This window comes from Perissodus microlepis, chromosome 7 (genome assembly GCF_051167445.1).
Source record: "Perissodus microlepis isolate ML-2025 ecotype Zambia chromosome 7, ASM5116744v1, whole genome shotgun sequence".
In the NCBI taxonomy this organism is placed as follows: Eukaryota; Metazoa; Chordata; class Actinopteri; order Cichliformes; family Cichlidae; genus Perissodus; species Perissodus microlepis.
This window is the reverse complement of record NC_140467.1, coordinates 39124433-39151991: the sequence shown is the minus strand read 5'-3', so window position 1 is coordinate 39151991 and position 27559 is coordinate 39124433. Positions and strand designations below refer to the sequence as shown.

General features: G+C 39.9%; 1 protein-coding gene across 1 annotated transcript in view; it reads left to right on the top strand.

Annotated features, from left to right (window-relative positions):
• The first annotated feature begins 1699 nt into the window (after positions 1-1699).
• exd3 (exonuclease 3'-5' domain containing 3) overlaps positions 1700-27559 on the top strand; it is a 44127-nt gene continuing 18267 nt past the window's right edge. Inside the window, exons 1-19 of the mRNA XM_084934968.1 lie at positions 1700-2103; positions 4097-4156; positions 8287-8351; positions 9042-9203; positions 9477-9662; positions 9764-9817; positions 9945-10084; positions 10187-10293; positions 10382-10455; positions 12252-12290; positions 12386-12552; positions 12929-13082; positions 13185-13383; positions 13480-13589; positions 13701-13884; positions 14050-14222; positions 15433-15651; positions 16283-16336; positions 16468-16599. Of these exons, the coding sequence (XP_084791094.1) occupies positions 4129-4156; positions 8287-8351; positions 9042-9203; positions 9477-9662; positions 9764-9817; positions 9945-10084; positions 10187-10293; positions 10382-10455; positions 12252-12290; positions 12386-12552; positions 12929-13082; positions 13185-13383; positions 13480-13589; positions 13701-13884; positions 14050-14222; positions 15433-15651; positions 16283-16336; positions 16468-16599 (2247 nt within the window). The 5' untranslated portion in view covers positions 1700-2103; positions 4097-4128. The remainder of the gene's footprint in view (positions 2104-4096; positions 4157-8286; positions 8352-9041; positions 9204-9476; positions 9663-9763; positions 9818-9944; positions 10085-10186; positions 10294-10381; positions 10456-12251; positions 12291-12385; positions 12553-12928; positions 13083-13184; positions 13384-13479; positions 13590-13700; positions 13885-14049; positions 14223-15432; positions 15652-16282; positions 16337-16467; positions 16600-27559) is intronic.

Genomic DNA, 27559 nt, shown 5'->3' with positions numbered 1-27559 from the left:
GAAGTGTTTCTGGGGAGACAATAATCCGACGGACCAGTTGCAGGAACCCAAAACATGGTAGGCGTGTTTTATCATAAGTCAGTCATCAGTACTTTTATCATAAGTACTGATGACGGATTTTTAGGCTAATAGTTAGGCTAACACACTTACCTCTCATCGTTTCTTTCCTCACAAAACCAATAGATCCTCCACTTCTTTTAAGTGTCTACCAGCGCAATTCTTAGCATATTTTGGTTCCTGCACCGGGTCCGTCCGTCGCCCCCCCCCCCCCCCCCCCCCAATGATCAAATAGAAAAACTGGACTGAAAATGTGTGGAAAAAAACAACCGATGTACAATGTACAAATACAAGGTAATATTGGTGACCAGTATAACAACAAATATATAGAATAGAATAGAATAGAATAGAAACTTTATTTGTCAATTTCTTCAAATGTACTTGCCATACAAAGGAATTGAAATTACGTTTCACACTGTCCCATGCGTAGACATTGACAACAATAAATGCAGATGCACAACAAAAACAGCCCTAACAATAAGGTAATATTAAATAGGTAACAGGATAGACAAGACCTAAAAATAAATAAAATAAAGTGTTCCAACAGTGTTCCCTGGAAAATAGTATACTAGTCTACTTGAGGTAGTCCCAGGTTGTGGTTGGTAGGGGTTTTTGTTTTAATGCAGCATAAGACTATAGCAGCAGTAATAGTAATATAATAATATAAATAGTGCTAAACGAAATACTAAAAATATATAGCAGCAGGTGTGTGCAATTGCAATGCAGAGGTAGTTGTTTCCAGTCAGGAATGTTTTCCAGTTCTTGGTTCAGAGAGTATTTCCTTGTTGGAGAGTGTGCGTGGATGGGGGGTGGGAGGGGTGGGAGGGGTAGAGTCCAGTCTGTCTTCCTATACTTCTGCCAATCTGGTGATTCTGCTGGCTGGGAGCCGGGAGGGAAGAGAGTTCAGCAGTCTCACAGCCTGGTGGATGAAGCTGTTGGTGAGCCTGGTAGTGCGGGAGCGGAGACTTCTGTATCTCTTTCCAGAGGGCAGGAGGCTGAACAGACAGTGCGCGGGGTGGGTTGCATCGTTGACAATTGTGATGGCTTTACGGGTGAGGCGAGTGGTGTAAATGTCTTGCAGGGAGGGGAGTGGTACACCAACTATCCTCTCAGCTGTTCTCACAGCTGACCAAACCTCAATGTTTAAACAATTAAGAAACCCTAAAATCCTCAGTTTATCTCTTTGTCAGTGAAAAGAACAAATCAGCGTCATTGTGTGTAGCATCTTCTGGAGTATTAATGGCAGTGATTGAAAATGTCTACAATTTCAGGAGTGCGCAGTTACACATTAATATGTGTGGAAGGTTAACTGCAAGAGATTGGACAGGATTCATATTGTTATACCTTCCCTACTCCAGTTTGTTGACAGACCACGCTGCTGCGATACAGAAAACATAAAAGCCACTACACAGGTTAGAAAAAGGAAAAATATTACCTACTTATTCTGATTGCCATGTTACGGGCAATTTAAAAATGTAGTAAACAGAAGACTGTTTTGCATAGACATTTGCAAGAATGGATCAAAGCATCAAATTTGTGCAAAAAGAAATGAAAAAAAAAATGCTTATATTGTGTAACTAAGCCACTTAATTATGTGGAAGATGAACAAAAAGTTTTAATTCTTTTTTGTGTTAAATTGCGTACTGTGACCGGACGGTGGCGGTAGTGTACTTTAAACTGCCAGGACAGACCCCCACAGAAAAGACAGAGCAAGAATAGTCGCGTGAAATATTTCTCCCTAGTTTCAGTTTACAGGCAGCATTACCTATTGGACTCGTACCGTTTTAAGTCAGCTCCGTATACATAGAGTCTGCTGTTACATATTCAGGTTTGTAGTTGGAATTCTGGCATGATTTATCAGTTATGGTGTGTGAATATGTGGCCAAAAAACATCAAATGCATGTATAGTTTAAAAGGAAGCGCCGCCTAAGACCAACTTATGGGCGAAATTGGCCCATAGGCGGACCAAACAAACTGATTATAATGCATTAACACGAAGCTACAAGCGAGCTGGCTTACTTGACGTTTGCTAACTGTATAAAACTGGTGAGTATATTCGTGTCGATAACGTAACGTTATACTGTTGTGAATAAACATTTATTTCTTGTCGACGATTTAACAAATAAAGGTTATCTGTGTGGTGAAGAGCAGCGTGACAGCCTGGCTTTGAGATTATGTAGCTAGCTAGCTTACACTGAGTTTCTTCACGTTTGATTTTTGACCTTTTTAGACAATAAACCTATTAGAGGTTAACAATAGCATTCACACAGATACTTACAGAGGGTGTGCTTTTTGGACTGGGTCACACGAGATCCTGTTTGTTAAAGAGAAAGTGTAGGAAGTTGGAGGTCTTTCTGTCACCACGAGGTGGGGATAGAAGATAATTAAAAAAAAAAAAAAAGACTCCACTGCAGGTGCCGTATCTCGTTTCTCATACTCTGTAGTCTAAAATAGATGCTGCTGCCCCTGACTGTGTCAGTGCCAAAGGCCCCTTCTAGAGCCTGCAGATATTTACATTGGAGAAACAACCGGTTTTCAGGCCCACAAAAAACATCCTCAGTATTAAACTCACACTCACTGCCAAATGGCATCTTGCCCTTTCCCAGGCTGCAATTCCCACAGGTTTCCCTTGTTGTACTGTTGTATTTATTAAATTTTGATTTATTTTTTTTATTTGAGGACAAATGGATAAAAATGCAGTACTAGTACTGTACAGTACTGCAGTTCTTTCACCGCTAGTAATATCTTAATATTTTTCCTAGGAGAAAGGGGGGAATGTACAGTAAAAAAAAGGGGGAAAAAATAAGAGTTTGTATAATTCTTAACAAGCTTGAAAGTCCATATTTGGTCTGACAACCTTTGTTGTTCAACATAGCCTGAACTTTCTTAGGCAAGCCTCAGGAATAGTTCTCTAGGCTTTTTGAAGGACATTCAAAGCTCTTCTTCTCAGTCCAGATGATCTTGCACTGCTTCAGTCATGTTGAGCTTTGGGGAGGCCAGTCCATAACTGATAGTCTTCCACTGTGTGCTTTTCTTTCCAAGCATTAAAACGCCACTGGCTGAAGTGCAGCCCCAAACCGTGACGGATTTGCCACTGTGTTTTACAGAAGGCTGTAGACCAGGGGTCTCCAACTCCAGGCCTTGAGGGCCAGTGCCCTGCATGTTTTAGATATCACCTTGGGTCAACACACCTGAATCAAATGATTAGTTCATTACCAGGCCTCTGGAGAACTGCAAGACATGTTGAGGAGGTAATTTAGCCATTTAAATCAGCCGTGTTGGATCAAGGACACATCTAAAATCTGCAGGACACCGGCCCTCGAGGCCTGGAGTTGGACACTTCTGCTGTAGACACTCACTGTTGTACTCTGTTCTCACCGCATCTGTACAAACTGACAACTATTTGAACGAATAATTTCAAATGTGGATTCATCACGCTATAAGATCTATTACCACTGATATTCAGTCCAGTTCTTGTGTGAACTGGAGTAATTCAGCCTTTCTTCCTTGTTTCCCTCACTTAAGAATTGCCTCTTGACAGCCACTCTTCCAGTGAGGCATTTCTTATATTACATAATGGAACAACTGAAGGATCAGATGCATCTCTCAGGTCCCGTGTCAAGTCTTTGCTAGATCGTTTTATTTATTTTTTTCATATTTCTTCAGGATGTGACTTTTTTTAGGGACACACTGCACACCATGTTGAGAGATGCCAATTTTCTCTGGCTAGGGAATTTTTCATAGATTCAGCTAAAAAACAAAAAAGTGAACAAATTATGTAATTTTGCAATAAGCTGCCAGTAAAGTGCCTAAAGACTGAATTTAACATTGGGTCTTTGGAAACTTCTGTAGACAGGATTCATAGGGCAAATTAATAAATGGTTCAACAAAAAACCAAAAAAAGCACACAATGTTATAGTATTAAAACTTTGCCTAAAGATGGCCGTGTTTACACATATTATCCAAAAAATATCTGTTTATTGTGACAGTGAGATATTTCAACAATGTGTTTTGTTGTTCCTTCTTTCTACACCTACAGAGTGATAGCGGCACCTCATCCTGCAGACAGAAATGAGCCATACTACTCCAGAGGCCTTGGGTTTGTACCATAGTTTTCTCACACAGAGACCTCCTATTAAGGTTTCTTCCAAACAAAAAAGCCCATTTAGGTAAACTGTAGATTTGGTGGTGGCTATGAAGACTATCACACAGCTGATTAACATCAGTGACATGTACATTTGGAAGAGAGGAATGCTCTTTAAAAAAACAAGACATCACCAGCTTTGCAATAAACTTATTTTTTCAAACATTTTTGTTAATTGAGTTTCATTTACTCAAGCATAACTTTTTTTCAAAAATCTGATGGTCACAAATAACAGGAAAGCTTCTATTAAAAAAGCTTACGCAGAGTTATTGTGTTTTTGCGACAACCCTGGTGTTTAATACATAAGGACCAAAGGCCAGAACCAGTCCACCAAAAGGTTAAAAATTTTTTTGTAATTAAAGATTTTATTATTTTGAACATTTAAACTAACATAACATAAGAACACAAAACAACAAAAACCACACTCAGTGTGGAAAAAAATTATAAATAATAAAAATTTTTTGTTCTCTTAGAGTCTCTGTTTGCTGCTCAATCTTCCCAGCATTTTCTCGCATGCGGCATTTTCAGTCATTTTCTCCTCCACATTTTCAGGGTTGGAGTCCGAGGCTCTTTCCAGAGTGTTAAAATAAGACGAACAAACGTCACAAGCCCAGTGTTTAACACTCTGAAGCCTGCTTTGTCTAACTGTGGCACCTCGCCTTTGTCCCCCAGTAGGCACAGTCTCGGTGATCTAAGTAACTGAAATGTCACCCAGCCCTCTATATATTTTAAAACATTTTCTCATATTGGGGAGACCCCCAAAAGGGTCAAATTTGACCAAATTGGAAAATGTGAAAATTTCAAAGGAGGGCAACATTTTAAGATTTTCACAGCTGCCTTACTAATAAAAACATCACCCATGTCCTTGTGTAAAACACCAAAGTAAGTTATTGTTTTCCATTAAATAACTGAAAAGTACAGAGTTTTGTAGGATTGCATTCCTGAATTGAAAACAGTAAATTTTCTATGAATGAACTTAGATCTTTTTCACTGGACAGAAAATTACTTTTGTTTCTTAAACAATAAGCCAAGTGAACTGTACGGATGAGTTTCTTTGATTTACTGCAAATGCATTTCTTTATAACAGTGTTGAAATATATCTTATTTTTCTTATCTTATCTCAGGGTGTGTCATCAATATGAGTTAAATGTCTTTATGCTTAAGTAAAGGAAACTATTTGTGGGTGGTTTTTGTAGGTCATCAGTAAGTACTTTCAGTTTGGGCTTCATGTGGCCCACAAATTAAAAGGACTTGGACACCCCTGGTGGACGTGGACTGATTGTGTTTAGGTGCATAGCTAGACCCAGTCTGAGCCAGTGAAAATCTGTGATCTTATAGTCAGATTGGCTTTTTATCATCAATCCTATATGTTCAAGTATATTTTCTTCTGAACATTATCACCTCTGGAGAACATATTTCAAGGAGAGTCTTAGACCATTTGTTGATTTAATCTAAAAATCAGCGACAGCTTTTTCAGACTTCTGCAACAATTACTTATCAATCAATTAATCAAATCTTTATTTCAAACGTGTAAGTTAAAAGTGTAAATACACAAAAAAACAAATAAACACAAAATAAGTGAAAACAATCATATTCACATGGAAAAAACTAAATGTTGAACATTTCCTGTTTGAAACAAAGTAGGAGGACACAAATGCTTATTAGTTCTTACCCCGGTCCATCTCATCTTGTATTTTTTCCAATTCCTTCTTTAAGTTCCAGAATTAAGCCCTTTGTTGTTTTTTAGTAAAGGTCTTATACTTGTTATACTTGTCTACCCTTTTAGGCATGTGTCACTCTATATTTGGTGGAATCAGCTTGTAGTGGGTCAATTACGAAGAGGCAGTTAACGTGTAAACACGGGTTTAATAAGCATCAAATTCTTCAAGTCCTTGCATACTCCTCCATTTCACCATTCTGTAATAGCACCTGTTGAAAGCCTTTTCCAGCACCTCCAACAAAATTCAAAAGAAGAGAAGTACTTGTCGAAGAATGTTGTGGCATCCTTCCAGTGAAGTTGAGCCACTTGCGCAACCACTGCCAAGTCGCACTGAAACTGTTCTGGTGGCTGTAATGACACCAAATGCCCCTTTCAGACACTTGATCTTTGTGTTTCCTTTATTTTGGCAGCTGCTTGGCAACATGCAGTCAGACTTGTCTGTGGATTTAAAACCGTCTAATTTCACTGATATAGTTTTATCTGCCTATAAACATAAATTCTAAAGATGCACTAGGATAAAGTGCATAATTTCTCCTCCAAATTTCTGATTTTCTCACGTTCACAAAAAAGAAGGGAAAAGAGTCACCTCCTAAGGGGTGAATGAGTGCATGTTCTCTGCATGTGTCTCTGTATTTGTATGTGGTGATAGGGTTATTATGTTATAATGAATGGGGAGCCTCTAGCTCTGTCATTCAGCCACTAGCCAAGAGTGTAAAGAAGCTACATGCTCAACATTCCTCTCCTCTCTCCCCTTCTCATACAAACAGTGAGACTGAAGTGGGTTGTGGTGTTTGTGTGAGTCCCTGTGCACGTACCCTATGCATGTTCGGCAGCAGGATGAATGAGCGCGGGCAGGGTGCATAACAGAAAAGGAAACTCGGCGGCCTTTCAAATGTTGAGAACCGTTAAGTGGACTTTTGTGATGCTGTTTTTTATGCATGTCATAATCCATTTCATACAAAGCCACCGTGGGTAATAAAAAAGCAGTTTTGTCAAGTAGCTGAATATAATTTAATGTCAAGTAGAATTAAATTAAAAACACTGATAGATTTTAGGAAATGATCTAAAACAAATGTAAAGTTTGCGCTTTGTGGATCAAAACATGGCAATACACTGATGTAGTGCAACTAGCATTTTCATGAATAAGAAATCCAAATAGAGTCAACATAAAAGTGAGATAAAATTAGGCAATATTATTATACAAGTATTGCTGCAATTTAGTGAATTGCAAATTCACTAATTTAGCGTGAGTTTATTAAGAGAAGCTGGAGAATTGAAAGGAAATGTTGATTGATTGAGGGGAGAAAACAAAAACAAGCTCTACTAAAAGGGCCGCTGCAGGAAGATAAATGTAAAATTCATCTTTAACGGGGAACATAATAGGCAAAAAGTGTCACACCAGGAGAGGTGCAGCAAAGAAAGAGGCCAGCTCAGAGAGAGGAGGGAGAGGTCTTTTGGTCTGCTTTCCCAGGCTATGCATCAGGAAGGCTGTATTTTTTACACCATGACCAGCGCATAGCCTTTTCCTGGGGAAATCCGAGACAAAATCAAGAGAGGCTGGTGCAGGGAGGGAGAGGAGAACAGGAAAAGTAGCCCTGGGAAGGAAGAAGGGTTGCGGCGGTGGGAGCAGATACAGTGGAGGCCACACAGCATGAGTGACAGAGAAAGAAGCTGGAGTTTTTGGGAATGCTCCGTGGAACACACGCACAGGCAGACACAAATTGTAAAACACACACGCATGCTCACAGCTTCTCTTGTTTCCAAGCTCTCGTACCCACCATGGCATTCCTAAAATGTGCTTCGAGAGTCTTCTCTGGAGTATTTTGGCTGCACATTCAGCTGGAATGCAGAGCTAATGCTCGGTTCCTCTACTGTCCAACCAGCCTCAGCTGTTAATCCGATGTTATGGCTGCTCTGCTGTGCCTGTTAAAGAAATAATGTTTGACGTTATGGCTGCTCTGCTATGCCTCTTGTAACAGTATTTTCTAGTGGATCATGTTACTGCCAAGTTAAGAATTATGTGAGACAGAAAATAAGAATTCAAAAGATTGGGCAAACAAATTTAACCTTTTGTTTACAAGAATTGGGGAGGGGGTCAACAGTATAAATTGCTTTAAATCTGTGCAAAACGTATAGCGCCAACTTGTGGCTTTTGGGTTTTTTTCAGAGGATTTGCATCTTTGAACAGGTCAGTTTTCACAAAAAAAGCTCTTATAATACCCCAAAAAGACAGCCATTGAAATAGTTTTAGTTTAAAATAAGTATAACTCCACCTCTGATTCCTTAACATGTCAAAGGTCAAAGTGAAATCCCACTGCGTGTGTGTGTCATTGTCTCTGTGCCTGTGTGTGCAATATGCCCCCAGGTCTTGACCCTGCCATGCTGAGAGACCAACTCTTCGATCTGTGGAACCGGAAAGATCTGCAGATGGTAAGAGTCACTTTCACAGCGTGTGTCAGGTCCATATATGCAATACTGAGTGTGTGTGTTTACAAAGGTAGCAGGATGGAGCTTTTGTGTGTCTGTATGAAGCACTTGCACAGGAAGGAACAAGTGAGAGAAAACCCTGAATCCTTAAATGAAGCTCACCTGTGTGTGTGTTGTGTGTGTGTGTGTGTGTGTGTGTGTGTGTGTGTGTGTGTGTGTGTGTGTGTGTGTGTGTGTGTGTGTGTGTGTGTTAATGAGGAAACCAGACTGCCTGTCAGTAGGAAGGAATTTGTGTTGCTCTGAATGAACTTGAGATCTGTGTGAGTAGGATATTGAGTGCTTAACATCTGGTTTGCAAATTAAAACAGAGTCTGGATTTGTCACTCATATATTATTTTCTCGTGTAGGAAGTTAGAGATTGTTTTTTTTTATTACTTTTTACACAAAATGTCTCAAAAGACTCATATATGCTGAAGGAGTTAAGGCATTTTCTAACTCTAACTTGAGTGTAACACTTTGGCCTCACAAAAACATTTTTGAAAAATCCACTTTAAAGTCATAATAATAAAACAGAGTTGTCCACGAGGTTTAGATTCGAAATAATCTACCATCACACTTTAATGTTTTATACATTCATTCAACCTTCTCCTCTATTATAGTTTTACCACTCCCTTCTCCTCTGTCCACCCACAGCTACATTTGGCAGCCCTCCAGGGATTTTCAAAGCTGTCTGAGCCTCTGGAGGCCTTACTAACAATCCTGGAGAGTTGTCCGGGCAAACAGAAAGGTCGGAGCCACACCCTTGGCCATCATATACTCATGGAATTCCAGACATGGATTAAGGAACATCCTCAGGTAGATAGGCAAGCAGTTACAAACCTGCTGTTGTGGTTAGCAGTCCGACTTTTTCATCCTTTTGTGATTTTGAACTGTACACAAAGGCTTGCTGACTTTATAGTTGTGCCATCATTGAGATATTTGAAAATGAATACCTGAGCAATTTATTTTATTAGTGCAGACTAACGAACCTTCTCATTAACACCTCTGTAGTAGTGTAGTATTCTTTAGTGTTTTAAAAGGGTGTTTTTGATTTCTGTTTTGGATTGGGGGTTTGTGTTCTTCATACAGGTCAATCTGAGTTCAGTGTCGGAACAGCAAGCAGTGGCACTCCAACGGCGTGCTCTCAACTTGCTAACAGATACCCAGCCAAACTTTGTAGACAGTCTCATAAACATCTACCAACTCAATTCACTGGATCCAGCCATACTCCGATTGCACATTACTGGGTTGCATGCTCTCAGCTGCTACAAAGAGGTGGGTGCATGATTTCATGATATTATTGTTGTTATTGCAGAAATGTTTAAGACAAAATAAAATCATAGAAAGTGAAATTTATAACCCCCCTCCCCCCACAGGCAGCAACGCTCGGTATTAAGCTGAACTTACAGGAAGAGTTAAATATGGAGGAGGTGAGATATCCAGTCTTTGTAGTCCTTGTATTTATTTATTAATTAACCATCAAATGTCTTCTATATAAACTCACTATTAAATCTCTATCCAACTTCCTAAATTTTCATCTCCAATGTTATTCTGCAGATGTGTGTACCACTAATCGTGCAGGATAAGATGTCGGTGGCCGTGTCCTTTGTCTCAGGCTACAGTCATCTAGAGGAACGATTGGTTAAACTTCTAGACTCTTGGTGTCACCCCAGCTTCTGTGTGGAAGAGCTAAACAGGTATGGTACATGTATGTGAACTTGATACAGGTGTCGACATGCAGAGCCTTAAAAGAAAAAGAAAAAAGTTGTGTAACTGTGTGGGTGCGCATGTTTCCACAGTCAGTTCCCTCGCCTTAATCTGACCAAACAACGGATGGAACAGATTCAACCGAAAATGCTCACCAAACACGTCCTGCGACTCATGGAGAAATTCAAGATTGATAAAGGTGGATGATTGGGTGCATGTTTCGTTCATGCATATTGCAGGTGGATGTCTCGGGCAGAAATTGTAGTGACCTTGTCTTTTTGGTGCAGGACTGTGTCCCAATGCACTGCACAAGAGGAGACTAGACTCTCTGCGTTTCCTCATGTACAAGAGGTTTGTGGCGGTAAGTGATGGAGCAGACGTTCAGTTTTATTTCAACGTCATTATTTTTTATTACGTGCTGTCATCAGCATTCACCTTTAGTTCTTTAGCTAAACTGTTCAGAGTAAAGTAAACCAATGAAAATGGAAGACAGATATAATTTTTGTTTGTTTTCCAACAAAAATTTATTTCTGACATCTGTTTGTTTTTTGCCAGTAAAAAACAAACAAACAAAAAACTTAGATTTGTACAGCACCTTTCAAGAAACTCGAGGACGCTTTACAAAACATTAAATAAACTCTAAACTCATTAGGAGGGGCATAAATGTGATCAGTGTGTTTAACAAGCTCGTGAGTTTCCCTGCTAACTTACAGTTCAGTGAGCTGTGCTTTAGTTTTTACGTAGTGATATACAGCTATGTGAGAGTAAATGTTTTCACGAAATTCTATGCAGTCCACTCTTACTACTTTTATAGGAACTTAAAAGGTGATGTAGCAGCCAGGTTCTGCTAATCAAATACAGTTGATTGATTTGACAGTTTGCTGGTCTGGAGCGTTCAGCTATGCGTTAACACAGTGCCATAATCTTCCCAGCAGTCCATGTCCCAGCAAATTTCACTCCAAGGTCAGACTGTGCAATGCTCAGAGAAATCCCAGGACTATAGCTTCAGTTAGCATGTGAAGAACTGAAGTAGGGTACAGTTAGAAAACTGAACAACTGTGGCTTGTTTGGAAGGGTTGCCAAGAGAAAAGCTTCCTCCCTCTAAAAAGAACGTGACAGCAAGTCTTCTGGGACAATGTACTTGGACAAATGGAACCAAAGTGGAGATGCTTGATCATAATGCATGGCTCCATGTTTGGTGAAAACTAAGCAACGCACAAATGCCTCATACCAACTGTCAAGCACAGTAGTGGAGAGATTTGTTTTGCAGCCACAGGACTTCGGTGCCTTGCAGTTACTGAGTCAGCCATGAACTCCTCGGTATAACAAAGTGTTCTAGAGTCAGATGTGAGGCCATCTGTCTGACAGCTAAAGCTGGGCTGAAATTACTTCATGCAACAGGTCAATGATCCCAATCACAGCAGCAAATATACAACAACATGGCTGAAAAAGAAAAGATTCAATGTGTTGCAATGGCCCAGTCAAAGTCCAAACCTCAGTCTGCTTGAAATGCTGCGGCGGGACATTAAGAGAACTGTGCATAAACAACTGCCTGCAAAACTCAATGAACTAAAGCAATGTTGTAAGGAAGAGTGGGCCACATTCCTCCACAATGATGTGAGAGAGTGATAAAGTCATACAGAAAATAACTACTTCAAGTTAATGCTGCTAAAGTTTGTTCTGCAAGCTATAGAATCAATAGGTATACTTAGTTTAGTCAATAGAACTTATTTTTCCACTTGACTGTATGCATTATTTTTTGTGAAGTAGCAGTTCAAAGTGCAATTTAAACAAAAAAGCAGAATGTGGTAAGAGAGTGTCAAATCTAATTGTGTGACATAAATGCACAAAAGGGGAAATATAAAGTTTACTAAAAGCTTTTGAAACCCACGTCTGTGTGCTTAAGAGAAGAAATGATTTGTCTCGATAAGTTAGAGAAGATAATTAAGTCTTACCGTCACTTTAACTGACACTGCTTGCAGAGGATGAAATTGTAGACTGAGGACTAGTAGACAATATGATCGGATATTATTATTATCGAATTTTCAGTTTAGCAGTACCCTATTGTTTAGCTGCCAAATTCTCCTCACATTGTAGATTAAAAATTGTAATGAAGAATAATTAAAAATAGCATTTTGTATCTTTTTTTCTTCATAGAAAGGCATGACAGAAGAGAACTGGATTGACCATGTACAAGTGGGTTTGTATGTGTTTATATGTGACTTGATGAAGCCTAAATTTGTATGGCGCTATGTCTTGTATGCAGTAAGTTTATTGTTGTGTATGTATAGTATGTAGTGGCAGATGACCTTGAGCTGCAGATCCACTTGGTGGAGATGTTGGTGAAGTACTCTTGTCTTCGGAAAGCCTCCCAGTGGTCACTGAGATACAGCATCCCCAGAAATCGACTTCCCCGTGGAGTATGGGAAACCCAGCAGAGTCTACCACGTGCTCTACAGTAAGTTGGCCAGAACAAGTATAAACATCTTCTGTTACGCAAATTGTGGTATGTACAAACTGTATTTTTTATATAAAGGGAACTGTGGAGTCTAATTTTTCTTCTCCACATCCTGTTTCTCACATATTACTTACTGATTTCATCCTGCTTTTGCAACAGCTTCTCAATGCAGTCTTATAAACAAAGCTTTTGTGCTCACTTGGTTCTTTTTCACTATTTACATATTTCGCTGATACACTCGACTCATTCATAACACCTAATGCATTGTTTTAGTCACTTTTTTTTCCTCCTATTTGGTTATCAGTTTGCCATTATAGAGCACACAGTCTTTTATTTGCACATTCATAAAAAATACACATTTCTCACCTCTGCTCAGACAGATATCTCTGAGTGATACTGCAGAAACTGAGGAGTGGGAGCTAGCTCAGTCTCACTGTGAGAAGTTCTACCAAGTGCCACTTACCAAAGACAAGGTGCACTTTGTGGACACACCAGAAGCTCTCGAGAGATGTCAAAGCATTCTGCTCAAGGTAGAGAGGATTAAACAGCACCTAATGATGGGAAAAGTCTGTATTTGCAATCATGTATTATTCAACTTTCTCTCCTGTGTTCTGCTATCTGTCCTTTCTTAGAAAGGCGTTGTAGTCGGAGTTGACATGGAGTGGCAGCCAACATTTGGCTGTATCTCAACTCAGCAAGTGGCCCTGATACAACTTGCAGTTTCTGATCAGGTTTTCCTAATAGACCTCTGTGCTAGGAGATTCTGTGAGCACCCAGAAACAATTTGTTTCATCAGGAGCTTGTTCTCCCAACAAAGTGTCCTTAAACTAGGTTAGTATGTATTCAGTGTTATATCCAAGTCATTCGCCTTTTTTTTTTTTTTTACGTACTTTGGTCTCCTACATTTCTCCTTTTATTGCAATTCAGGATATGGTATGGCCGGTGATCTTAAGTGTCTGTTGGCCACCTGGCCCCAGTTACAAGAGGACCTACTGAAAATGGAGGGGATGCTTGATCTTCTAAGTATACATAAAAAAGTAATCTTTCTTTTCATTTCCATAACTTAATATAACGCAGTTTCTAAATGAAGTCCTGCACTGTTTAAAATAAATACAGATGCTATTTTATGTCTGTAATTTGTAATGTAGATTCAACATAGTGCACTCAGCCGGACTCAAAATGGCCCTAAAGAGGTACTGGTGGGAGAGGACTGTGCAGAAAAGGGCCTCAGTCTGTTGGTACAACAGGTCCTGGGAAGGCCCCTGGACAAGACAGAGCAGATGTCCAACTGGGAGAAGCGGCCTCTACGCATCAGCCAAATTAGATATGCAGGTAAGGTATTGTGCACGCACAGACAGACAATGACAGAGAGACAGATGGTCGCTGCTCTCTTCTCTATAGAATATCAGAGATTATTTTGTTATCCCCTGATGAACTGCAAACCAATAAATCCCCCCTTTTTCCCCTCTCTTTCTTTTGCTTCTTAACATCTTCTAGTGGCAGATGCCTACTGTTTGCTGGAAGTGTACTCTGTCCTCTCCCGCAACCCAGCATCTTTTGGGCTGCCTGATGACCTGCGCAGCATATCTTCAAGCCAATCAGAGAAGAGCAGAGACAAGAAGCTGAAGGAGAAAAAGGACAAGCAAACAAAACAGACCCTTGAGAAAGAGGTCAGGGATCAGTTGCCTTTTCTTCTTTTTTTTTATACATCTTTATATCTATATCTAGATAGGTAGGTAGAAAGGTGTGTCTGTGTCTGCGTGTGTGAGTTGGTATAGCTAATAAACTATGAATATTCAGCTGTTTGATTTATTGACATCGTTATTAGACATTATTAACAGGAGCAGAACTGGCTGTTGCAGTAACTCTGCAGCATTCAGACCAATGTGTGTGTGTGTGTGTGTGTGTAATAGTCAAACCTTTACACCTGTGTGTAAAAACCAAAGACGCTGAACTCATTTCAGACGGGGGAGAACAAAAAGTAGAGAAATAAAAGTCACTGCCATGAGTGATAAGATAAGCAATTTTCGAGTCAAACTTCTTATCTTACGTTAAGAAAACATATACTTTACCACCTGAGCCACAACCTTATATAGATTTTTTTTCCCTCATGAGTTGACTTGATGAAACGTGTAGTAACTGTGCTTGCTGGTCTAAGAGGTAGAGAAATTTAAAAGCTGTTTTATCTTTATATTTATTTCAAGAGTTCAGTTTTAAATATTTTTCCCACTATTTCACAAAAGTTCATTAATATACTTGACCTGCTTTATTCATATTTTACTTTTATTTGTTTTTGGTAGGTTTCATAACCTTATACTCAACCTGGACATGTTGGAATTCTACTGTGAATGCAATTAACAATTTTCAGTGTTGTTGAGACCAAAACTAAACAAGGGACCTAGTAAACAGTTTCCTTATAGAGGGTCTTTGCATCAGAGTGGCATTTTAATACTTGAAGCAAAGAGTATGTATTCAGTTAGTTTTTTTTGCCTTTTTAATAATGCAGAATTTCATGCAGAAACATGATTGCAGTCACCAGCAGGATTACTGTAGGTGTTGGTTCCGCTTCATAGACAGTGACCAACCTATTTACATGTAAAGCAGAATCTGCTAATTTACCTATTCATTCTTCTGTGATAAATTTTCATGTTACATGTAAATGCTAAAACCTCTTACTGAAAACCCAACTTTTGAGCCTTCAGCCTGTAAGGAGGGACAATAAGTCATTGACAAAGACACTTCAGCAGTTCCTAGCAGCTCCAGGGGTGCAGATTTAAAGCTCACCCAGTGCTATAGCCTCCCTGAACTGTGGTGCAAGTGAAAAGAAAATCCCCCTATGGGGATCGGTTAAGTATCACATTATTGTCTCTGTCCATTTAGGAATGTCAGGGGGCTCAAAGGGTCAGCCCCTCTCGTTCAGATCCAGAGAAAGGCGTCTTGTATGGTGAGAAGCCTTCAGAAGATTCCCCACCGCTACCCCCTCAGCAGTTGCGGGTGGTGTGTGACAACATGCTGCAGGGACTCGGAAGATACCTGCGTTGTTTAGGAGTTGACGTGGTCATGTTGGAGAACACTGATGATCACAGGGTTGCAGCTAAGGTTAGTCCTGCTAGTTTTTCTAAATATTCACATTTTCCACAGAAAAAGCCCTTGGGATGTCACAATATCAGATATTTGGTAATCAGTGCCGTTACCATTTAATTTTCACTTTTTCCATACCCCATTTATTCATATCAAAAATAAATTGAATGAATGACCTCATTCCAAAGGATGTTGCACATACTTACGCTGCTATATTGTGATGTTATTAATGGTATTGATGTCAGCCTTAATGATCCTAAAAATATGAGCTTGACTCACGCCACAGCTACTTCACTGCTGAAGCCCAGAAATGGCATGATTAGGTATCCACAAGTCTTTCCTCCTGTAGTTTTTATGCAAATGGTATTAGAAAGAACTGATTGCTTTTAGCTATTCATAACATTTTCCTGGTCAGTTCAAATCATAAATATCTGCACAAATTAGAGCAGACCTGTTCCTACACCTAGACTTGCTTCTACTAGGCCAAAAATGACTGTACCGTAGCATCTTCAGAACCTATATTACCATATAAAAACATACCATAATGTTTTCAGAATTTTGTGTACCAAAGTACATTTCAAGCATGAGTGTCATTACCGCATACATTTATTGTACTCTTTTGTTCTTGTGTGAATTTGTTGTGTCTCAGTTAGCGCAGGCTGAAGGCCGTGTCATTCTTACATGTGGACAACCATTCCAAACTGTAAGTACACATGAACTCAAAAACAAATCTAAAATCTAGGCAATGCCGATGCACTGTGCGCTTGTTTTCATGCATTTGTGTGTCTGACTTGTTTCCTGGTACACATAGTTTGTCTGTATCTTCCCGTACAGTTGCGTTCCCAGGTGGCGGAGGGTCGCTGTCTCTCCCTAGCCTGCTCAGAAAAGGCCAGAGACCAGGCGGTTCGAGTTCTCAAACACTTTAACATCCAGCCCACTCCCAGTGATATATTCAGCCGCTGTCAGGTATTTCTGCGTATGAAAATATTTGTTTATGCGGTGTGCTATACACTTGTACATGATTTTCATGATCTTTTGTGGATAGTTAGAGTGAAGTTGTCTGCAGGGACGAAAAGTTCACAACAGACAAATGAAGAAAATAATACATGACTTGATGCAGAGTTGGATACAGATAACATCTGTGTAATTCAACAGTTAGTCCAAAATATTAATTTATCTTGCTTACTACTTACATTTGGCTCATACACAACTTTAATCAAGAGAAACACAAGAACTATAGTTATTATTTTAGTGAGAAGTATCATGAACGGAAGAATTTCGTAATTTTTTTTAAAAGCTTCTGCTTGAGTAAAGTAGTCGAATTCAAAGGAAAAATGCTTGTGGTAAAGGTGGTATGTTTAACACAGAAAGAAAGTGGAAGCATTTCTGAACTCTTTACTGGCAAGACTACCAGGAAATAAAGTGCTGACAGCATGGGAAGATGTTGACCATTCTTATGTTCCTTATGTTGGAGATGGAAAAGAGACTTGCACTTGTGGTTAAGCCGTGCATAAAATCACAGGGTTTGGCTCACCTCTCACCTCTCACCCCACCCCACCCCAACGCACACACACACGCACACACACACACACACACACACACACACACACACACACACACACACACACACACACACACACACACACAGAGGAGTCAACAGGGAGATGCCTTACCTCACTGTATTTTGTGGTTTTGTTCATGAGAGATTTTATGATGTAAGATATTAACAAGCTGATTGGTGTAGGGTGTATGTGGGTGTTGTAGTAGTAGCAGGGAGGCTAAACAAATGTATTCAGCAGTAAATCTAAGGTCATCTTTAGTAAAAGGAGGAGGAGGGTGAAGTCGATCCACGTTACCTTTATGTTCAAAGTAGCCATTTTAGAGCATCCAGAGTATCTAATTATTATCCCTCCTGAGCCAGACTCCCTCTTTGTGGAGGTATTCTCAGCATGTCCAAATGGGGGAAGACCCTGGGGCAGACCCAGAAGACTCCGAATGGGATTGCATATCCCATCTGGTCTGGGAATTCCTCAGCAGGGGCTGGAAGATGTTGTGAGGAAGTGGGATGTCTGCGTTTCATTGTTTAGCTTGCTGCCACCACAGCCTTGACCAGTGCCACTGTTGGGTGATGGGGGAAGATGTATAAAAGATGCAAAAACTAATGGATATGGAAAAGGAGAGTCAAACATGCAGTGGTTCACTAAGAAAATTTACCATAATGCTGTGGATGAGAAGTAGCTTTAAGATGAAGACTTGATTTAAAAACATGGAAAATAGAAAATAAAGGAATTTAACTGAAGAAGGAATAAAGCTGAATAATTATCTGCTTCCTAACAAGCCTGTGTGTATCCATAAGTAATACTAAAGTAGCAGCTCATGTTTATTATTCAGATCCATATTTTATCATGCTTATGGAAAATATGTTAAAACAGTTACACTGCATCAATAACAGTCTGATTTATAGTACCTGACCTACAGATATCTCTGTGGGTGGCTGTTTTAGAGGGGCTATGTGCCATGCCGGCTGTGTGTGTTTGTGACTGGGAGTGGAATCAGTAGAGTTTAAAACTTGGGTGTTCTAGCGTTCTTCTAGGAGGGGGTGAGGGGTGGCAAATTTGTCAAGACACCACCAGCTGCATTCCTTTTTTTTTTTTTTTTTTGACCACCTTGATGCTACCTCCTGTTCTGATGATATGATGAGGATCACACATACCCAAAAAAAGCAGCAATTGACCATTGGCTAAATAGTCATCCATCTACATCCTTTACTTTAGTACACACTTCCTACACAACTTCAAAGAAGTCACTCCAATACATGCCATATAAATGCTGAATAGCATATTTAAATTATTACATTTTCCCACATAACTAGTTACATCTCTGGCACAGAGCTTTTTTCATTAGTTCATTCAGTGAAAAGCTCTTTCAACCACTTCCATCTCTCCTGCTGCCACTTTTAGAATGTGTTTTAAAAACAGACTGACCAATGTTATCTTAATAAAATGTTTTCAGATTATTATTATTATCAAAAGTAATATTGCTCAAGTATAATACAGTCGAACCCCCCCCCCCCATTCACGGTTCAGTATTCACAGATTTTTCCATAGATCAAAATTATTTGCAGATGTCTACGCTGCCAGTTCACCGTGTAGACATCTGCTGTTCAAGTGTTTCACTGCGTATTTGTGTACTTTGTGTGTCTTTGTCTCTCGTTTTTAATCTAATTTGACTTTGAAATGATTTTTAAGTGTTTTGGGATGACAGTTTCAGGTGTATTTGATGTTTGAACTATTAAAATAGGCAGTTATAAAGGGGGTCTCAAGTATTTGCGGTTATTGTCACACTCCGCTGCAAATACCGGGGCTCGACTATATTCTTTTTCATTATTTGATTAAATGATATTGAAGATTAATGATACATTTCAGTCAGTTGTTTGTATTAAAGTTTTGTTGACCTTTGTTTAAATTGTAAAATATTGTAGGGGTGTGTGTGTGTATGGCAGAGAGCAACAGAGAGTTTCACCCTGGGGCTCCACAACAGCCCACCCAGGCAAAGTTAACCTCTTTTGTTATCTGATTGTAAAGCTATCAAATTAGCAATGGATGGCTTAGTTTCTCTCCCTTTTTGTCTATGTGTTCCTCCCTCAATCACATACACTACTGCTAAATGTCATGAGGAAAGAGAAGTAAATCACACACACACACACACAACAGGTTAAGCACAGTCTCGTGTAGGCATGCATATGTAAATTGTAGGGGAAGGGTTAATGTTTGTTTCTGTGTATCAATAGGCCTCACAGATTTTAGAGGCATAGGAATTTGACCCCAAGAGAGAATGCAACATAGAGAAGGGCATCATGTTTTTACTTTGCTGCATAGTTGCGCAACTGAAAAAATACTACCTCATGTATTTAAAATGTCATGTATGGTGTTTGAGGGATTCATATGGAAGTGGTTTATCTTCCGTGTGAGTGAAAAACCTGGCTTCAGAAACTGAGAGTTATGCTCCTTATTCAGGCAGTATTAATACATATTCTTTGTGTAAACAAGGCAATTCATTTGCCTTGTATTTATATAAAGACCCATCTGCTGTTGGGAGATTTGAATCCGTCTCTGCTCTGTGGGATATGGCATCAGTCCCTGAAACCTCAAAATAAATAATTAAGTAAAATAAAATGAACACTTTATAGAGACCTTTTTTTGTTAATATGGAACTTCCTTTTACTTCATCTGCATTCTGTATCACATTTCTAAACAAATCTACCTGAAATTTAAGTTTGATTTATTTAGCTTACTGTGCTTAACATGAGGTGAATATGTTTCTCCAAAGGCAAGCAAGCACATTTAAACCATTAACATTGAAATGATTTTAATTGCACTGTCAGAGCTCCAAAAAAGATAAAATTATTTTCAGCTTTAGTACAGATTGTTAGTGTTGTCAAAACCCAACCATCCATTTTATTCCACTTATCCTGTTCAGAATCATTGGGGGGGGGGGGGGGCTGGAGCCTGTCCCAGCTGAGAGATGTGGTAAAGGATGAGAGATGTGGTACACCCTGGACAAGTTGCCTGTCTGATGCAGGGTTATGTTATAAATATGCTGATTTAAATATACATTACAGTAATATATTAAATATCTATGAAAATCAAATCAAAATATGGCAATAATTAAAATAACATTTGCAGTAAAGCAAGTTATACAGGTCGGTTTCAGTGTTCTGTTTCTTAAAAAATATTTACTGTTATAAAATGTTAACAGATATCACAGAAATGAACTGTTTATAGTCCCTAATTAGTATCTCCAGCAAGGATATTCCTTTGATGGTAAAGCTAGTGGTTGCTCCATTGCAGTTTCCCTATTTAGCTCTATCCAACTCCCACCACTAATTCCTGCTCTATCTATACTTTCTATTCAAACACACATACACGTACACACACGTACACACACACACACACACTTCCGCTAGGCCTCATGGTTCCATGAGATGGCCCACACTGGCCTATTACAGATATGTTCAGATAGCAGAGGCTAGCTCAGAGGTAGATGTGAAACCAGCTACGCACACACTCACATATATATTGGGTAATGCAGATTTGAAACCCCAAACCAACAAACGCATATTATGACTGCTGCGTGCACACAGTCACCTCAGCACCTTCAAGCACAAACAGCAAGTGAGAGCACATAGACTTGGTCACAGATGCGCTCACACTCAGACTCAGGCGTAGACACTGTTGCAGCTGAAACGCTGGTTCCCACGCACCAGACGACTGGGGAAGTGAAAACAAGAGCAACAGGAACCGCTGCACTGTGAGAGGGAGGGGTGGGAGAAATAAGAGGGGGGTTACGGACAGGAAAAGGAGAGGGGGGGAAGGCGATAGAGAAGTGAGAACAGAGGTGATGGTGGTGAGGTAAAAAGATGAGAGACAAAAAAGGGAACTGCAGTGAAAGCAGTTGAGAAATAGCGAATAATATGGTTGTGGAGAGAGGGAGAGGGAGGCTAAAATTACACACTGAAGCTGAAATGTATTTGAGGAAATGTGAGAAAAAGCAAAGTTGTTTGAGCGAGATAAGTGTGTGTTGAATGAGGAATAGCAAGAGGAAGAGAGAGTGAAGGAAAAGGAGGGGTACAGGAGGGAGGACTACACGGCAATAGAAAGACTTGTTGTCTCTGCTTTGATCTACAAAGAGAGCTGCAGGCTGAGAAGCAGGAGGAATGTGAGAGGTTGAGACACGTTTAATGCTAACCTTCACTTGCTGTGTGTGTGTGTGTGCACGCGCACGCACATGTGAGGACAAGTGAAACTGGGTTAATCTCTGCCAGGATGTAAACATGATAGGTGTTAAAATCCAGTAGCAAACAAGATAGTTTTTATTGAAATAGATTCCCTTTTTCAAACTTGCATGCAGCTGAAATTGTTAGATGCCCATGGATATGAGCAGTATCATACTATGAAACCTGAGTTCCTTCTCATATTTTTTTTGCAAACCTGCCCTGGTTTCTCATGCTTGGCTCTCCTCGTCTGTATCTCTATGCATGTGCCTTCCTCTCTGGTGACAAAACAGGGGTCGTATTTGTGTGTCCTGCTGTTTCCCACTCTCCCTCCCCTTGAGGGACTAGAGATGAGAGGGAGCGACAATGAGAAGGGGCAGGAGGAGACTGTTGGGAGGGGGGCATTCCATAGGCACGCCAAGACATTCCGAGGGAAACCATCCCAAATATTTCCCACTGTGTGTGGCGAGGGCTTCGCATCTCCTGTTACACACAGTTTGAGAAAGTGCTAGAGGTAAACACACAGGGAAAAAGTGTTGTTCACACACAGCACAGACTGCTTTTTGTGACACATACATATAAACAGTAGGTTTTGAGTACATATATATATATATATATATATACATATATAATTATAAGAATTATAAGAATGATATACCAGATCTCTGTCTGAGCTGCTGTAGGGTAGCCAAATAAGGAAAGGCTATTGTGATTGTTGTGTTGCTTCTAAGCTCCGGTTTATGGAGACGTGACCACAGATATTATATAGCTGTCACTGAGATGATGTTGTTGTTGTGAATATGACCTAGTTAGGGAAATGAGAAGCTGACACAATGAGTCATTATTCATGCGCTGTACTGTATTTCTGTGGTTTTCATCGGAAAGGACCGGAATTTATAAAGAAGTAATTGAAAGAAGTAGATCCTAAAGTAGATCCTAAGCATTGTTATTGCAGGTAACAAAAACAAAACTAAAACTAGCTATATAAAACCATACGATCTGATAGAAATAAAAATATTAACAGAAATTATATTGGGAATTTACAAAAGCATATCTAAAGTAAATTTAAAATGTAGAAGAAATGTATTTAGTTGTAGTCTTTAACAGTTTGGTCCAATTTTTCAAGGCAGCTTATCCAGGCTTTGGTAAATGTGTTAGACGTGAGACGAAGCCGTCTACATTACTGAGAGGTAATTGCCTCCAGAAAGTGCTGGGTGTGCATTGTAACATCTATTCTGAACTTCTTAAATCTTGCTCCTGACAAACACTCTCCATGTGATAGAAATGAATTCAAACTAACGCTGAAACTAAACTTTTTTCAAACAGGGAAAACTAAACTGAAATCAGCAAACTCATTGCAGAAACTTACTAAAAAAATAAAAAAAAAAAAATAAAAGAAATTTTATGTTATAATAACTATAACACGTACAGGAAATAGCAGACGCACCAGCAGTGGATTTAAAGAAGTGTTCTTAAGCTAGTGGCAGCATTAAAAGTGAACTGGAGGTGCATGAAGAGATGATCTTAAAGAGGATCATCTTCTTATGATGATCCCAGAGAGTTTGCGACAATAGCATTAACACAATTAGCAACAAGACTACAAGAAAACTAGTACTGAAAATAATGCTAACAGTTATTAAGTTAATAATAGCATTTTCCTGGACAGCATAAGGATACTTGGACACCACTCAATAGTTAGGAAACAAAATAAGTTGATGTCTCTGTTATGTAAATGTTTATTATTTTCCTGAAGAGGTAAATCCTTCAGTTCTTCTCTGAGAAGTGTATGTGTATGTATTTGTGTCTGAACTGTGAGAGATGACCGTACCACGCACTCGTTAAACTCTGTGAACTCTTGTAAGACAGGCCATTTTTTGGAAGTGGTGTGAAAATCCCACAGAAAAATCTGCAGCTGTCTGAGCAGACACAATAGCGGATACACATACGAACTAATAGATAAGAAAGAAGATGATCCATCACTCACCAAGCATTTAAGAAATCAGGCCTGCTCTGTTTTCCCACAGTCAAGTTGGCCCCAGGATAACATAGCAAGGCAGTGACACCTGCGTGTGCGGGTGGATGCATGATATGTATCTGTCTCTGTGTGTCTGTCTGTCTCCATGCTTGTGTGAGAATATATAGTTGCTCAAAACCCACTTAGGTTTTCAGCACTTAGAGGCGCGGATAATGTGCATATATGTTGTTTTCTTAGAGATGGGTTTTAATTATAGATGGAGGAGTCATTCTGGAGATAATAATCTGTTAAGAAACCAGCTTTTTGCTATTTCCAGCTCAGGATGCGGTACTTATTTTCTACAGAAGTGCAAATGATAGCATTGTGGAGTGTAGTTAATGGAAGAAGGTATTTACAGTTTTTGCTCTCTTTTATTCGTATGCACGGGTTTGATACGGGAAATGGGTTTGATATCAGAAGCCAGGTATTGGACTGCCCACACTGTAGTTAGTGAATGCCATAGTGTTATGGCCATGTTGGTAACATAACTTTGTTTTGTAAGTGCATGAAATGAATATACAATTGTTTACCCTAGTTACAGGAAAGCATACTTTGCAGTTTTGTAATGATCTGACATGGAAACAAAGCAAACTTTTCACCTTTCATTGCAGAAACATTTTAAATAAAACAGAGGCTGGCCATTGGCAGGTACTCATATCATGATATGCATGCAGCAATGAACGTAATATGCCTTTTTAGAGCTGCATGAAGACGTGTGTGTATAACGCCATGACACATGATCTATTTTCTTACTCTGTTGCTTTTTCACCTTTTTTTAAACTGATGCTCTTTTAAATAACACTCTCCTTTACCCCTAAGGTTCTTAATTTCTCTCCCCCACTCTGTATCGGTTTCTTCTTATGGCCTCTGTTAGGTGTTGCTCTCCCTCACTCACAGTTCTCACCCCGCTTCCCTGCTCTGCTCCACTCCCAGTCTCATTCTCCGTTTCAGATTAGCCAAGGCGAGGAATCCGGTGCAGCCGGCAGCTGGAATGTCCTGTTTGTCCTGCTCTGCTTGTGTGTGTGTGAGAAGTTGGTGAGGTTGGTGCTGCTTTTTGATTTTGATGTGTTCCATTGTCTGAGAACCAAGCTGCTTCCTGCCCCTGCTTTCCCCAAAAGCCTGGGAGAAGCGGAGAGGATAAAAAAGTAAAGGGGTGAGAAATTGTGAGAAAACACACCAGAGACAGGCTGAGATGAAGAGAGGGAAGGAAGAAGAGGTAATAAGAAGGAGAAAATAGCAAAGGGGAAATGGCTAGGAAGGAAAAGATGAGGCCGGAAGTGATGGAGGGATGGAAAAGGGAGGAGAGAGTTAGTGAGGGAGGAAGAGAGGTGAAAAGGAAGGAGGGAGAGCTTCAATAGGGCTTTTCCTCCAAACACCAATACAATGAAGTAGTGCGTAATTTCCCATGTCCCCCCCGCCTCACCCCCCAAAACATACACACATACACATACAAATACACACAACGTTTCTCAAAGGTGATGAAGCTTTCGTCTCCGTCTTCAAGTGTTATACTTTTCTCTGTCATGCTTCGTGGGTCTTTGTTTCGCAGGCTTCATCTGTCTTTCTGTGGTCTGTGTGTGGTCTGACACTACGGGATGCACAAGCAATGGAGATATATAGGAATGAGGAATTACAAGGATAAAATGAGCAAAACAAAGTGATAAAGATAAGGGAGGAGATGCAGAGGAAGAGGATGTCTGAGCAGTGAGAGAGGAAAAACAATTGCACAGCAAGAAAATACCAGAGGAGAGAAAATGGCTCAAAATGCCATTTGGGTGTATGTTTTGTATGTGGTACATTTCCCTGTGAAAATGTGGACGTGCATAAATCACTTAACATGTACTTTTGTGTGTATGTGTGCGAGCGTTTGTGTGTGTGAGGGGCTTTGACGTGGCAGAGCAGTGCATTCCTGCTGGGTGGTGATGTCATGAGAACTAGCTCTCCACTTGCAGACAGACAGCCCTGTTTATGTTCCCCACCAGAGGAGAAACCACACTGTGTGTGTGTGCGTGCGTGTGTGTCTGTCTGACTGCGTTATTGGCTCATGGGGGAGGTGGGGAAGCCAAGAGGCACTCGAGAGGGTCTACTTTCCCCTGCCGCTCAGGGAGAGGGAACCACTTACTGATGCCTTCCTCTGAAACATACACAGAGAAAGAGGAAGTTTCTCATGTTTTGCAGAGCACAGTAGCTGCACAGCCAGACTGTGCTGCTGTGAGTGATTGCCCTCTGCTTCTAAATAGTATCCTAAGGGACAGAGAATTCTTTGCACTATAATAACAAACCTTAGGTCAGCTAATGACCACAATACCACACAGGGAATGGACCTTTCATCATTAAAATCACATTTTAATACACTGTTATATAACACAAAATGTGTTTTCTTAAGGGTTAAAAGTCAGGCTGCAAGTATAATTGGGGCTTGAGAGAAACCAGTTGCAAGAGTAGGTCAAAGATTTATTGATAATACCTTTTAAAAGAAAAAAAAAGTTATTTCTCCATAAATGACACGTGCCCATGCATTTGTCTTCCTTGGGTCTCCTTAACTATTACCCACATACTTTTCTTTGAACAATAAAAGTTAAGTCCCACCGGTAACGGTAGAAAAATGTTATGAGAATTTGCGCTAACAATTGCACTTTCCTTTCCCAGAATCTGCTGGTGTGATTGTCTCTCTGTCTGTGGTCATGGTTTAATGGTTTCCCTTGCGATAGTGAAATGTGATCTTTGGTCTTCGCAGCTTAGTGAATCATAAATCATTCTCCCACACTCTACATGCACCATAACATAGCAAGCCATCCAAGCTTATTCTGCCTGCGCTGCACACAACCACGGTGATAAAGAACTCTTGTCAGCCACGCTAATGCCTGCCAGTGAGAAATAGCTGAGAGGGTTAAGGTTGTTATTATCATATCTCTGTGGCACACAAGCCCACTTTGGGAGCTTTAGGTGACTCCTACATGTGCAGTCATGCTTTTAAGGCAACCTTGCTTCCTCACATGCAATTTGACATATGACCTACTTCTGCTCATCATTTTAAAACTACAGCTTCTTTTGCACTGCGATCTGATTGCTGTGAATTAAGAGGGAGGCTTGATGCTTAATGCAATAATATAAGGATTACTTAGGACAAATAACTTAATCGTAAACATGGAGGCTGTGCTTTTTTCTTTTATAGATTTAAGACTACTTAACCCCATGCATTTGTCAGTGTTACCCAATTTTCAAGTTGGAAGGCTTGTAGACAATATTGAGAACATTTTACTATATCATATCACCATCTGTGTTCTCTGCAAATGCATTGTTTCCACATATATAGGTCACCAATTCTGGTTGATAAAAAACAATATCTGAAATAAAGAGATACCTTGACCGTGGCGCCTTTGTGCTCACAGTTACAACAACCCCTATGACATGCAGGAATTCTTGGAAGCAATTTATGTGTATCCTTCCCTGTTATATTTTCCTAATGTTAGGTTACTAACTGCATAATTTTAGTTGCTGTTCAGCTCATGATTGCTGTCTCTCTGCATGATGAATGTGTGTGGTCTGTTGTCTGTGCTTAGTGTCACATAAGGGTGGGGGTACTGAAATTCTCTAGTTGCATGTGTCTTCCTGTCTCCTGTTTATAGAGTTTTGTGACAGTTAAGACAAAAAAAACCCCATAAAAATCTTTACCAGAATTCTACAAATGAACCAAAATTACAATTTCTGATTGTGTGCTCTCTGATGCAAGAGCTTCAGAACTTCTTTCACAAGAACTGCTTTTAATTTTATCAGTCATGAATTCTTTTGCACTTTCAGTGTGGTTGACTTAGCTGATAGCACAGAAAACCAGCAGGAATGGGAACCACTGGCCTATATATCTTCACAACAATAACCTCATCTATCCTGTACATGTGTGGACATTGTGTGTTAGTCCAAGCTTGTGCGTGTGCATGAATGCTGTTTCCGAGAATGAGTTGTGTCAACACTTGAATTTAAACCTCATGGAGACAGAGATAATGGATGGTAACCCCCCACCGTCTGTGGCTTGTGAACTAAACCACGGTATTCTGTGTGCGTGTGTGTGTGTGTGTGTGTGTGTGTGTGTGATTGTGTGTGTGTGTGTGTTTCAAAGTTGGCGCTCCGGTGATGTATTG